This window comes from Patella vulgata, chromosome 5 (genome assembly GCF_932274485.2).
Source record: "Patella vulgata chromosome 5, xgPatVulg1.2, whole genome shotgun sequence".
In the NCBI taxonomy this organism is placed as follows: Eukaryota; Metazoa; Mollusca; class Gastropoda; family Patellidae; genus Patella; species Patella vulgata.
Window position 1 is genome coordinate 54,810,710 of NC_065883.2, and position 14,705 is coordinate 54,825,414.

At 35.9% G+C, this 14,705-nt stretch overlaps 1 protein-coding gene across 1 annotated transcript in view; it reads left to right on the plus strand.

Annotated features, from left to right (window-relative positions):
* The first annotated feature begins 7,300 nt into the window (after window positions 1–7,300).
* LOC126821109 (ATP-dependent RNA helicase TDRD9) overlaps window positions 7,301–14,705 on the plus strand; it is a 35,330-nt gene continuing 27,925 nt past the window's right edge. The window contains exons 1-11 of the mRNA XM_050549434.2: window positions 7,301–7,582; window positions 8,659–8,737; window positions 8,921–9,121; window positions 9,587–9,808; window positions 10,101–10,223; window positions 10,475–10,555; window positions 10,887–11,048; window positions 12,317–12,420; window positions 12,634–12,692; window positions 13,897–13,954; window positions 14,592–14,676. Of these exons, the coding sequence (XP_050405391.2) occupies window positions 7,398–7,582; window positions 8,659–8,737; window positions 8,921–9,121; window positions 9,587–9,808; window positions 10,101–10,223; window positions 10,475–10,555; window positions 10,887–11,048; window positions 12,317–12,420; window positions 12,634–12,692; window positions 13,897–13,954; window positions 14,592–14,676 (1,359 nt within the window). The 5' untranslated portion in view covers window positions 7,301–7,397. The remainder of the gene's footprint in view (window positions 7,583–8,658; window positions 8,738–8,920; window positions 9,122–9,586; window positions 9,809–10,100; window positions 10,224–10,474; window positions 10,556–10,886; window positions 11,049–12,316; window positions 12,421–12,633; window positions 12,693–13,896; window positions 13,955–14,591; window positions 14,677–14,705) is intronic.

Consider the following 14,705-nt stretch of genomic DNA (forward strand, 5'->3'; position numbering starts at 1 on the left):
GAACAAGTATATTATAATTGTAACAGTTGTAAAAATAGAAAACTATAAAATGTACTTACTTTAATTAAGGTGTAGGGTTAGGGGCGTTTTTTGCCGGAAAATGGCTATGAAACAAATTCCGTAAATACGAGTATTAGAATTTTTAAATTGTAATGCTTGTTCTTGGTAAGCTTAGGGCGAAAATGTAATTTATTAATCTTATGTCATTGAGCGATTTATATAATGTACATTGGTATTGAATAAAACTAACAATGAAAATATAAATAATGAATACGTTCGATATAAAATAACTATGCAACACAAACAATGAAGACGTCTGCATGATTAACACAAACTATTAAAACGTCTGTATGATGCAACACAAACAATAAAAATGTCTGTACGATGAAACACAAACACCTAGAAAACACTGTATGATGCAACACAAATAAAACTATGAAAACGGCGATCTGATCTAATTGAAACCATGAAAACGTCCATCACATGATACGAGGTGACGCAAGCTATGTTTAGAAAATGATGATTTTAAATCTCACTTAAGAGATACACTTGAATCTTGCAATGTTTGTTCAATCTTTGTATTATATAAACTTAGGGAGATGGAATTTACATAGGCTAAGCCTTTTCCTATTCAGATATCCCGAACAAAGATATTGTTCATAAAAAGGTAATCTTGCAATTCTAAACGTAAAAACATCAGGTCACGACGATGGCACGTACGTGAGACTGAGAATGATGTTTTCACAATCGAGTTAACGCACCCAGATCTATTCTCTCAAACACAAAAAATCGAGTTTGACAGAATGGAAACATGGGTTATAAAATGTAGCTTCTAAAAATCTAGGAAGACTCAGAAATATGCCACGGTTGACACCTTGAAGTGGGCAAGGTATGACAAGCCCTGCACATTAGCCGGTAACATCCAAGGGATCGCACACTGCCAGCATCCCGTTCGGGTGCTGCAATAGGTCCACATGGGTTCACAGTGTCGGATTAACCATGATGGGGCGGGACCATGAGTATGTGTGGACCCCCAACCTAACACAAGTGACCAGGATTTGGGCAGTATTATCCATACATATGAATGTAACTATATCAAACGTAATTTAAAGTCGGTCAGTGATAAATAACGGGTCCTCTGGTTTCCTCCCATGCTAAAGACTCCTACGCACAAGCGAGTTATTCCCTCAATTCCCCGGTTGTACGTGGCAAGGAGTAGGGTCGCCTGTCCAACCTCGTGGGTTTCCTCCCACTAAAGACCCATACGCGCAAGCGAATTATTGAAATAAAGAATCGACCGTGTGTTATTCCCGAAATGACCTTAAACCCCATTTCCTTCCCTCCCTTGATACCGAGAGTCGTATCGGCGAAGGCCGTATTAGAGCGGGAGCCCAGGGGGGTAACCTAGCTGAAAAGTGTACCAATTTTCTCCTATATCATATTAATGCATGTATATCTGGTATCATCAGAATGTAAGTCAGCCAGGTTTCTGGTGGTGGGTGTGGTATTCCACGCCCAAAATGCAATGCCCCCCAACTAGGCTAGATTAACTCAAAAGTGTACCACATGAAAATCGTACAGCTGTGTGCCGTACATCTTCAGGTATTACAAAAACACTCTGACAGACATGTCTAGTGGTGGGTTACCCCTGACAATGGTTCCTGCAACCGCAGTTTATCGCCTCTCCCATACGTGCTAGGTATTAGTATTCTATGCATCCTGGCACAATTTTTAATTTTTTGGACCACGGGAACAGTGCCCGCTAATCTATCCTAGATGGGGGGAGTGGCATTTTTGGGCGTGTCTGTTAGGGGTTAATGATTTTCGGATAATTACTTAATGATTTTTTTTTTTTTTTTATAAACTATATTTTTTCATTCAGGATGTCTGAATGGGATCTGGGAACAGGCTTTGCCTAAGTAAAACCCCTTTCCCAAGATAATATACATAGGCCTACACAGTATTAAAACAAAGGAACAAAATGGGTGTATACACACAGTTAAAATGACAAACACATACATATTATAAGTGTAAATACATATGAGATGGATGGGAATGTACAATATATACTATATGTTACATTGTTACGTAAATTTAAAATTAATATTGTATTTTAAACAACTAGTAAGCAAGATTAAAATCTGTTTGACATATCAATAAACTTGTTGACTTGGTTAAAAATATTGTTTTTTACATGGGGGCTGAGTTTATTCCACTCTCTTATACTGGATGGGATAAATGATTTAGAAAAAAATTCAGTACGACATCGAATTTCTTTTATTTTATCTGTATTTCGAAATGAATATGTACTTGTTGGTTCCAGATTAATGAGATTCTTAAGATAGGGAGGAGTAAGGTTATTTATAATTTTGTATAGCAATTTTACTTCGTGTCGATTTCGTCGTTCTTTGAGTGGAACAAACCCAGTTGTTACTCTTAATCAGATTTTAGTGTACTATAAAATGTTTCATTACCGACAATAGAAAAAAATATGCTACAACTCTTGTTGACTGCACGGACGACTTAGCTGCTGTGGGCGTATGTTTCATTGCCTGGTAACCTATCTTTGTATTTGTAAGGATGTGTGTACATAGTACTTGAAGAAAAAAATCCACCGCATTCCTCCTTGGGCACCCTTTTATGGACGAATTAGTTTTGGTATCTGACCTCAATATGAATGATGCTTGTAAAATCGCATTATTTAAGTTATCCTCAACTTTACGCACTCAAAATGCATTATCAATTTGCAAGTAACTATAAACACACTGAACACCATAATTAATATATTTAATGCATGATATTATTAGCCCAACTATTAACAAAGCCCAGCTTAGGCATGGGTCTGAGCTGACGGGCTTTGACTATTAAGATTCACCATACTTGTGAGACTTAGTAGGATGAACGCCATTTTGACTTTGTGGGGAAGATAAGCAGTTTGGGGTTAAATGTTAATTGAAAAGACTTGTTTCAAATTCCATTATGGAGGAAATCATGTTCACAGATATTGAGGGAACGGTTGGAAGTGTGGTTAGTTTGTAATGCAGCGGCGTGTCCAGGAATTTGAGCAGCGGGGTTCAAGGTGGAGACAAAGTCAAGTTTGGCGTTAGGTCGGGGGAAATACATGCGAATTTGATAAAATCAGAAGCTTTGTGACAATATTTCTGCTCATTTAGGTGTATACATGTATAGGATTAGAGTTTAGTGAGCCAAAATGGGGTTGTTTCAATGGATGTTGGAGAGAAAAAATATTCTCTGCGCCAGCAGGGAGGGTGGGGGTATCTGGTTGGGGTATCAAGTCTCGTACGGTCAGTAAAATGGGCTCACCTTGGTGTGGGATCTGGATGGGACGGCAGGAAGAATCACTCAATACTACCCAACATAATTGAAGTATTATGTTAGTATTTCAGAATATTAACCCAATACTCCGAGCGGGTAATTAGGGACGCCTGACAAGTTTACTCCACCACTGAAAATTTCTGGCAGTTGTCACTGTCGATACATGTTAAGATTGTGCAATAAATTTCATGCAGTTATAAATGCGCTGATATAGCTTAGCTTTTGGGGTTGTGGTGGGGCGTCTCGACAATTGAATTTTCCAACATGGGAATTTACTCAAATCTGACGATAATGCACAAATACATTCTCAGCATGCCGAAAAATGTGCCAAGTGAGAAAAGGATGGAATTTAGGTGTCGAATGGGTACGTAAATCAAAACGTATGCTGTGCGCGCGGATCCAAGGGGGGGGGGGCACACCCGCCGCACGCCCCCCCCCCCCCATTTTTTGTGGTGGCGGACAATTTTTTGCCCCATATATTCTCGCGGGAAAGGAGAACAAATATACTTAAAATGGTAGTGATCCCCATTTAGTCCGAAACGAGCCGGTTGATAACTTGGTTGATTGCCCGTCAGTTCGCCCACCGAGGGTCGTGCTTCGCTCTCCCAAGGGGGGGGGGGGGCTTTCTGAAAATCCTAGATCCGCCCCTGGTATGTAACGTTTTTGCCCAAAGCCGATTTTGTTGGATTTTTTTTCCTGAGGTGGTACTCGGAATGACCTTTCATAGCTCACGTGAATCCGAAGTTCTTCTACTGCAGCCTATTTGCAATGGTTTCTTCGAAATTTATATCACTCTCAGAGACCAACTACACCAAGACGAGCCTATCCTGACTTAGTGTAGACCGAAGATAATTTGTTATTTAGTTTCAATTTGTGAAGAAAGATCTCGGCGGCGGGGGACACGCCTAATTAAACATCTAAGTTACGGCTGATGTATAATAATAATAATAAACACTTTATTTCAAAGCGGCTGAAATACTGACGACTCATATCTACATCTTTGTTTCAAATAAGTATATACATGTAGTGTTAAGGTACATGTATGTAATATCAAGGTTGGCACACGTTACGGGTCTCAATTTTTATTTGATTTTGACGAAACTTGAAATATAGTGCATAGGTTTATATTCCAAGGATATCTAGCTTCCTTTCGAAATTGACCCGCCTGATTGTACGTTTTTAATGTAGTTTATGGACACTCTAGAGGTCACAATTTTTATCCGGTTTTGATGAAAGATCTCGGTTCCTTTTGATATTTCATTTGCGCATATCGGACTGTATAAACTTCCTGGATAATGGCCTCTGATTGTACTAAAAATCACGTGTTTAGCTTTTGAAGATGATTATTAGCTTGTGGCCCCTCTAGAGATCACAATTTTTTTTTTATCAGATTTAAAAAAAAAAAAAAATGTTCGAATATAATCACCATGTTACACTATAATGAGGGTTGAGTTCGAATTTCGTGAAACTGCCGCTCTTTACGCAAATAATTAGTGTTAAAGTATAATATGTAATATCAAGGGACGCTCTACATGTCACAATTGTTATTCGATTTTGACGAAACTTAAAACATGTGTTTATATCCCAACGATCTTGGTTCCATTCGATATTCGCGCATATCGGACCGTAACTTCCAGGATTGTGGCTCTGATTGTACGAAAAATCACGTTATTTAGCTTGTGGACCCTGTAGTGGTCAAAATTTTTATCCGATTTTAAAAATCGTTTATCGAGTTAATTTTCGAGTAAACTTAGGTCATCTACACTGGGGAAGTTTTGCTCCGCATTCGAGAAATGTTTGGTTTGACATTTTACATAGAATACCGCTGTGTTCTAATCATATTGTTTTACCCAGTTGACCACCAGGAAATATCTTTTTAACCGCCTCGCTAGACGTATTAATGATCGAGTTCTTGAATTGTTTTTATGGGATTTTTTTTATTTCGTTCTATTTGTTACAATAGACACATTCAAGTATTATAGTATTAATATTAATGCAAAATATAAGTAATTACAATTGTCTTGGGGCCGAATTCCGATTTTCTCAAAGTGAATTCCGGTGTTTAAAGTAATTTATTATTAATGCAAACTATTAGTAAATAGGAAGGTCTTAAGTGTGAATTCCGATATTTTAAAAGTGAATTCCGATGCTTATATGTTTTAATATTGAAGCCCGGTGCTTTTCGGTGTTTTAAAGCAATTTATTATTAATGTGAAATATTAATAATTAGGGAGGTCTGAAGTGCGAATTCCGATATTATGAAAGTGAATTCCAGTGTTCATACGTTTTCGGTGTGAATTCCGGTGATTTTAGAAGTTTTAAAGTAATTTATTTTTAATGCAAAATATTGGTGAGCAGGAATTATAAATTATTGGATATTCAGCGCTTTATAAATAGATTATTATTAGTATTATTATTAAGGTCTTGAGTGCGAATTCCGATATTAAATGTAAGTGAATTTCGGTGTTTATATTTCAAAGTAAATTTCGGTGATTTTAGGTGTTTTTAAGGAATTCAGTATTAACATTTATGCAAAATATAAATAAATAGGAAGTCTTGCGGGCGAATTCTGATATCTTCAATATAAATTCTGGTGAATTCCGGTGTGTGTAAGTGAATTCCGATGTTTGTAAGTGAATTTCGGTGATTCCGGTGATTAATCTACTCCTGTTTAATTAGTCTTAAAGGACAATATTGGTGCCAGACATTATCACATATGTGATAAAACTGGTTAAACACTTTATAAGTATAGAATGAATAAACACCCGCGAATGTACGGACTGTTTCTATTTTTCTCGTGTTCTCTTATCTAATGACATTCAATTACTTTTTTGAATTGTCAGATATACTCTTACAGTCTCATATAACAACTTTTGGTCTTCGAAGGAATTATTAGAGAGCAGAAGAAATGCGCCCATGTGTCTGTTATCACTCGTCACTTCAGTCAGTTATATAGAGGGATAACTCGTGTTTTCCTTTTGCGTTCGTCATTTCCGATTGTTGAAGCATTGTTTACGCCTCTGTCGTAGCAATGATCTCTGTGATAAAATAACATTTGGAATGTGTTTAACCAGTTCTATCACATGTGATAATGACTGGCACCAATATTGTCCTTTAATACTAGATGAATAAGTTTGCCAGGTGAAACTATATAAGACACGGATCACCAAATATTCCTACGCCGTCACCCCCAAATATTCCTACGCCGTAGGGCCAAAGCTATTTAGTCTTCCTCTCCCTTTTCCTTTTTCCCCCTTTTGCATGGCGATTTTTGTTGACGTTTTGGTGTAGAATTGAGGAAAAGGGTTTGAAAATACATTTTCTGCCAGGTTTTGGTGAATATTCATAATTTTGATGCGGAAGGATACAAGAGTTGAGAGGTTGGTTACGTTGAAATGTAGGGCCTGAAATTGCATGTTTACTTGTCTCTACTTCCAGCTTGTGTATCTCAAGTTTTTCATGAAGAACCTCATACGTGCTTTTGGGCAAGTGGTTGCCACATGTTGCTCCATCTGTGGTAGAAAGCGTTCTACCCAACGAAAATGTGGGAAAAAGTTAGAGCCGGTTTAAGATACGAGAATTAACATTGGAGTCAATGGGGAAATCTTTAGTGATCTGTGTCCATATATATAAATATACGAAACGAAGTATGAAAAAATAAAAGAACGAAACGAAAATAAATTTCTTTGGCACTACGAGTACATTTTTGATTTATTTTTCTATAGCCGTACGTTACTTAGCTACGAGAAAGTAGCTAAAAAACGTTGAGATACTGTGATGTGTTTGTATTAGCTACGATTGGATGCCTGTAGCTAATACAAACAGTAACGTACGGCTATAGAAAAATAAATCAAAAATGTACTTAAAGTAGTGCCAAAGAAATTTATTTTCGTTTCGTTCTTTTTTTTTTTCCTACTTCGTTTCGTATATTTATGCAATCCGTTATTTGTAGTTATCACATCTTTCACTTTCGTCTTCAGTAATCCACTAAAAAAATCATTTCTACTAGAAAAGAGAGTTATGAAAGAGGTTTGACAGTTATTTCTGTATAATGATACAGAATGAGTAGCATAGCAGAAGTTACCCTTGATCAGATTGACGACTGGTTTGTCGTAGGAAAGAAACCGTCAGCTCCAGTAAAATCAGTACCTAAAAGCAAAACAGGTGGCCGGATTTTTGATGGAAAAACCGGTGAAGCGCGTGTCGCCAAAGCACCAGGTTACGCCGTTCTGTATCCTGATAAAAGGTGTATATATCATCTAATAAAACTTTACATTCTTATCATTAATATAACAACTCTTTTTAAACTATCATCCATAACCCTAACCCTAAGTTAGCCCATCGGCAATGGAAATCCCGAGCTTGGGCTATGGGGGTGGGGTCTAGTGCGTGTGAAATCAGAAGGTCTTGTACTGGACAAGGAGGAGGGTTGCGTGTCCAACCCTGTGTGCTTTCTCCCACTGCTAACTATTAAAAGCGAAATATTTAAATGAAATTGAACCATATGATACTCTCGAAATGACCTACATGTAGCTTGTGTAAAGTTAACGTCAAACATTCATTTCTTTCTCTTTCTAAATTCCGAACTACCTTGGACAAAATAACTTGTTCTCCAACAATGGCTCAGCATGAATTAGAAATGAAATTGTATGGGGTTTAACATCCTACTTTTCGATCTGCTCCGCTACTGGGCTAATGAAGAGCGTGCTACAAGGAAAATTTGGCCTGGACAGCAACGCTACGGCCTTCTCTTATGTCGAATTCCAAATGCCAAGGGATCTTTTACATGCAGGCCGATGTGTACACGCAACCTTGGTTTTCCTGCCCATCCAAACTACTATATGTCGTCCCATGTCAGGCCCTCTGTCCTGCATATCTGACAAGGGGGAAGCATGCTGGAAAATCCTTATGACCTTTCTCGGCCAATGCAAGGATCAAACACAGGACCTCCAGGTTAGTGAGCCAACGTCTTACCCTTCCTTGAGTCACCTTGGCTTATTGCATGGGTAAGAAAAATTCCAGTCAATTCTTTTCCCTTAAATGACAAACTTCGCAATTTGGAGCTCTTAAAGCTAGTAGTGGTCAAGATATCCCAGTTGTATTAAAAATAACAGCAACTTGCTTTTACTTCATAATGATATTAGCGTACATTTACGAATATCCCCTGTTAATAGTATTAATCCTTCTTGCATTTAAATGTACCATGGGGGAAAATGTCATTCTCTCAATTAATAACAATAAATAAAAACTATATAATTTTTATAAAACAATGAGATCATTGATAAACTTATAAAAATATTTTGCATTTCTATATTTATCTAGAACTGCGTATATTAATCAAAGAGATTATGCCAAAGTTTACCAAGAAGAAGAAGAACAAAATCTACTCAGACATACAATGGTAAGTATGACACATAATATAGAATATACTGCGTGAAATCCTTTTGATCTCAGATCAACACCCAACTTTCACAACCGAAACCTTTTATCAATGTCAATTAAATTTTAAACTTCGGTAGAATTATATCAGTTCTTTCAGTACCGATGTTTTGTAGGTGATAAACTAGTTGATTATATATTTTAGCCTACTAGACAGGAGAATGTTGAAAGTGTCACTGGAATAATGGAACAACTGGAATTAGACAGCACAATAGCAGGATCTGTATCTGGTTCAGTAGCTATGCCAGATGATTTGATTCCAGCAAATGCTACAGATGTATATAGAAACTACCAGTTTACACAACAAACTAAGATAGATTTACCTATATCAAATCATAGAGATGAGGTATATAAGTCTAATAATCAAACTTATATATAGACCATGTTTGAGAATGCTGCATTGAATTGACATTGATGACTAAAAAACTAGGTCATGTAACTACATCAGAAATCCCATTTCTTCTTAACCAGTCTTTCCAGCCATTTAGAACTATTTTATTGAATTATAGAGGAAAATACTGATCTTTTGGCTTCTATTGTTAAGCCACTTGATTAAGGAAAAGAAATACCCAAAAATGATTACCTGTACTAATGCTAAAATTAAAAATGGTGGCAACATTAGTATTGAAGCAGTTTTCTTAGGATTCTCTAGTTTCTTCTCATGGCTTTACAAGCCATGTGCACTTTGCAGCCACAAGCAAATACAAATAAATAACATAGATATTTGTTGTAAAGTCATCAACCTGATAGATTTGGTTTTTACTTCCTGGAACACCCTTTTATCTGTTTCATCTCTTGTACTTTATTTTAGATCATAGCTACAATAGAAAGTAATCAAGTAACAGTTATACAAGGTTCCACAGGTTCTGGTAAAACAACTCAAGTACCACAATATTTATTAGATCATTATGCTAAAGAGAACCGGTACTGTAATATAGTAGTAACACAACCAAGACGAATTGCTGCTATGAGCATTGCTAAGCGTGTCTGTAATGAAAGAAGCTGGGCTCTTGGTACTGTTTGTGGATATCAGGTATTTTCCTTTGTTTTTACCAAATAAATTTGGAACTGGCAGAACCTCAATCAATATATATTTGGAAATGTGGAATGTTCTCAATGTGGACCCACTTTACTTACTATTTAAATAATAATAAATCTTTTACTACATGATTAAAACATGTTAAAATTGTGAATATTCTGTCATACATATATTATCTCAGTGTTGTTTGTATTATTATTGTGTCACACAGATCAGGATTAATAATAATCTGACAAAGCTTTATAAATTTAAAATGTTAGAAATGTAACCAATTTTATGTGTATAGGTGGGATTAGATCGTAAAGCATCAGAAGATACCCGTATATTGTATTGTACTACTGGTGTATTAAGAGAAAAGATAGTAGGAGAGAAGAGTATGGCTCAGTTTACACATGTTATACTAGATGAGGTAGGTATAAATACACTTATATTAAAAAGTTTAAAACATATCATTGCCTGGTAGTGGTATCTTGTTTATAGTGCTTGTAGTAATATATGTGGAGTGGATATACAAAAGTGACCAGTCTTCTGAAGATAAACTGAGATCTATTAAGGTACATGATTAATTTGTTGTTCTGTCATTAATTCTGAAATTAATCCCCTTTATCCCTACTGTTAGAATAGTAATATTGAAATCATGATTCTACATATTATTTGTAGATACATGAACGAGATCAAGAATCTGATTTTGCACTTCTGATGGTTCGTAAACTTCTGAGAACGAATTCTAGAAATGTCAAGGTAAGATAACCCTATAGTTTATTTTGTTTTACTCCAATGTTGTTAATTAGACTATTATTGTCTGTCCAATCTTTTTTAGAGGACTAAAATTGAAATTTTTATGCAAATTCTCCCCATTACACATAAAATGATCAAGTACGGTACATTAATTATGGTGAAGTCTATATTGCCATTTCATTATTTATTTTTTACTATGGATACTTATCGTACATTCACCATAGTTTTTCTGAAATATCAGTTAACAATCACACAATTATCGATTGTGTTTCTAAAAGGTGCTGATGAATTTAGTAAGTTGGTTATGTATCATTATGATATTTATTTTAAACAGGTTGTGCTAATGTCTGCTACCTTAGATTCGAAACAGTTCGCTGAGTATTTTGCCTTACCAATACGTGATCGTCTTGAACCAGCACCAGTGATTAATGTGGAGGGTCGTGTGTTCCGTGTATCAGAGTTTTATGCCAATGATCTGTCTCCAGCTCTTGGACCAGTAAGCTATTGTATTTTTGACATTTAATAGTTTTCAAGTTTCGATGAGATTACAATTTAGTATAGTACAGTATAGTATTCTCAATTATGGAGCTAAACCTAATCTCTCTGAGCATCGTAACCTGGCTTTAAAGTATGTACCAGCAGATCTTACGTGGTATTTTTGGGAAGTCATTTCATTATGGCATCTATTATTTTTGGCTAGATTAATATCAAAAGTATCAAAGAGCTTCTGAAATCTATCTGGGATTTTTCTTTTGTATAGTAGGCCTATTGGTAGTTGGTATCCATATAGAGTTAGATGGACTAGAGTAAAGAAATCTATCATTCTTTTCTATATTTGGCTGGTGAGCTGAAAAAAGTCAGGAATCACTCTCTTGAAAGAGGTCTCCCTATTTGAACAATGTGAGGGATTCAGTAAATAAGGAGAATACAAGATTTAGAATAGTGATGGTCCGATGTGGCTACTATCAGTTTTAACAATATCAGATATTGACAGCGAAATATATCAGCCGATACAGATACAATTAACGATAGTGGTGGATATAAAACTATTACACATTAAAATGTCTCGAATGTCATGATAATCGATGTAGTGACATGTCATTTGTTAATCAGGAAATGCCTGGTACTATTTTACCTCGGGGAAACAAAGATCTCAGTTTCTTTCGGTATTGGCATGTATCGGACGGTAACTTCATGGATTATGGCCCCTGATTGTACGAAAAATCGCGTTTTTAGCTTGTGGACCCTGTAGAGATCACAATTTTTGTCTGATTTTGTTGAAATTTGAAATGTAAGTTTATAACCCAAAGATCTTGGTTCCTTTAGATATTCGCAACTTCCGGAATTATGGCCCCTGATTGTACGAAAAATCACGTTCTTTTAGCTTGTGGGCCCTATGGAGGTCACAATTTTATTCAGATTTAAAAAAATGTGTGAATATATCACTGTTACACCTTAATGAAGGTTGAGTTCGAATTTCGTGAAAATCGTACCAAAACTGCCGGACAAAATGGCCGCGCTTTGTACACAAACACTGTAAAAATATGAAGAGCCCCGGGGAAGAACGATCTAAGTCAATTTTTCAACGAACCCCAGTTAATGGCGCCATGTTTTTTTGAGCGGACTGTTTGCGGACGCGCAGACATTGTATTTTTAAAAAACGGATTGAGAGACCCAAACTTGTTCTTGGACCATCTCTTGCAAAATGTGGGCGTATCTTGCATTGCAGCCGCTTTTTGCATATATATTTTTTGTTAAATTTAGTTACCAGACCTAGATGATAGAAAAGCCTGTTTAACAGATGAAGCTTTAGATATGGCTGTGAAACTTATACAAGAACTTGACGTTTTGGAGATTAAAGAACTTGGGTTAGTATTGATTAGTTATCATAATTCCATTATTGTAGCCTGTCTAGTCAATTTTAATACTTCATTTAAATTTATTTATTTTGTTACATTGCTGTAGAAACCAACCCTGCTTACAAATGTAATACATGTATTTGTGGAATCAAAATGCCATCCAAGTTATATATATCTATATTTATATAAACTGAATGTCATATTTATTTATTTTTACTACAGGAAAGATAATTTAACTGGTTTTGCTCCTGTACGTGGATCAGTTTTAGTTTTTCTACCAGGTAAAATATCTGCTTCTCTGCTACTATATATTGTTCACTGCTGTCCTATTTATCATCTACTATCGTGACATCCCATAAATATTTCTGCTATAAATCTTGGACTGCTTTCATACAGTCATTGCAGATTTACCTATGGCCCGAAGATCAGGGGGCCTCCACCAATTACCAATGTGCATGATATTTTTATACGCCCCCATTTTCATGTGGATGTATATTGTCGTCGCCCCTGTCCGTCCAGGCGGCCGTTCACAATATTAAAGTTTTTAGTTTTTATACACCCACATTTTCATATGGATATATGGATAGGATAAACCAGCAAGTAGCAAATTTGAACCCCTCCTACGTGTATGGCACTATTGCGTGTCGCACATGCAGCTCAGTGGTTCAAAGCAAGTCAAGTGTCCATGACTATTTATCATATCACAACCTGCATAGGTATTTGCATTTCAATATCCCCTACTTTTTTTGAAGAGTATATATTTTTTATAGTTTTTTGGGAGGGGGTCATGTTCCCACTATTGTTCCAGTTGATATAGAATGACTCAATACCAAGGTTGTGGACCCTCTAGAAGTCACAATTTTTATCAGATTTTGATGAAACATAAAATATAAATTGATAGCCCAAAATTTTGATTCCTTTCAGCACTGGATACACCTGCTGAATTGTTCAGCTGAATCAGTTGCCATCGAAATTTGCCTAATGTATCTGCTTTGATTAAGCATTCGCCCTATTGTAGAATTAATTAGCCAATCGCCACTGATATCTAGAAGTCAAGTGATTGTTTGAAGACATGGTTGCTGCCATGTTTAATCATGTGATATGAAAAGAGATGCAATCGCCTGGTGAATTTGGTGGAGGATTCATCTGGTGTGCCCACTGCTTAAAATATTGACGCATATCGGATCGTAACATCCTCGATTAATGGCCCCTGATTCTTGCACCACAACTGTTTGTTGACACTGTCGTAAGGCCTTGTTCAATTGTGTTTTAAAATCACTTTCATCTTCATCTAGTTGTGATGGTGTTTGATTGGAAGGGGCCTCATAAGTAGAATAGCCTCTTGTCATCTAAATCTGGCATTGTATAGTCAACATGCAATACACTATCTTTATACGTCTGAGCTATATGTATGCTATGGGCCAAGTAAAATTCGAATTTTCACTTTCATCTCAAGATAAATATGTAAAAGATGTTTTGTTTCAGGTTATGGTGAAATAACAGATGTTTTTGATAAATTATGTCCATTTGAATCCAAACATTGGTAAGATGTTAATTTTAACACAAATATTGATGAGGATAAATATAAAATACTGTTAAAGAATGAAAGAGTTTTGATTTGAAAATGATTAAAGAACATACATCTTGTCAATAGTTAACTTCGTTTTGTAATAATCAGCCTATGACTAGTGTATTACTGTGTATCAACAGCTTCATAACAATCTCCAATATTTCTTCCAGTCCAGTTTGGTCTTGACTCCCAATACAATAATAATAGCTAACAAAAGGCTGAGGTGGTTGGCCGCCGAGGTGCTTATATACAACAAATACCTAAATGCTAGCATAGTATACCGGTAATCACTTCTACATGCCTTATATTCAGTGCATGATCTGCTGAAGTTGATGCCTGACTGATCTCGATTAGCAATTATCTTTCAAATTATTCACATGGATTTCAAATAGAAAAGCAGATACACTGTTATATATTGAACATTTAATGCTAATATATCTTGCTGAATGCATGGGATTATTAAGCAATAATTGATACAGAAAACAGTGTCAACTCCCTGCCTTATGTATACTGGGAGCCTAAAGGTAAACAGAACCTTTAGTCTATAGATGAACTGTATATTATCAGTTATTATAAGTTATTACATATAAATCAAAATCTTGTTTTGTAGTTTAAAGATAATACCTCTTCATTCTTCAATAACTAGTGAAGAACAAAATAGAGTGTTTGAACCACCGCATAAAGGTTACAGAAAGGTATGTACATGTAGTATTTACTCCTAGAT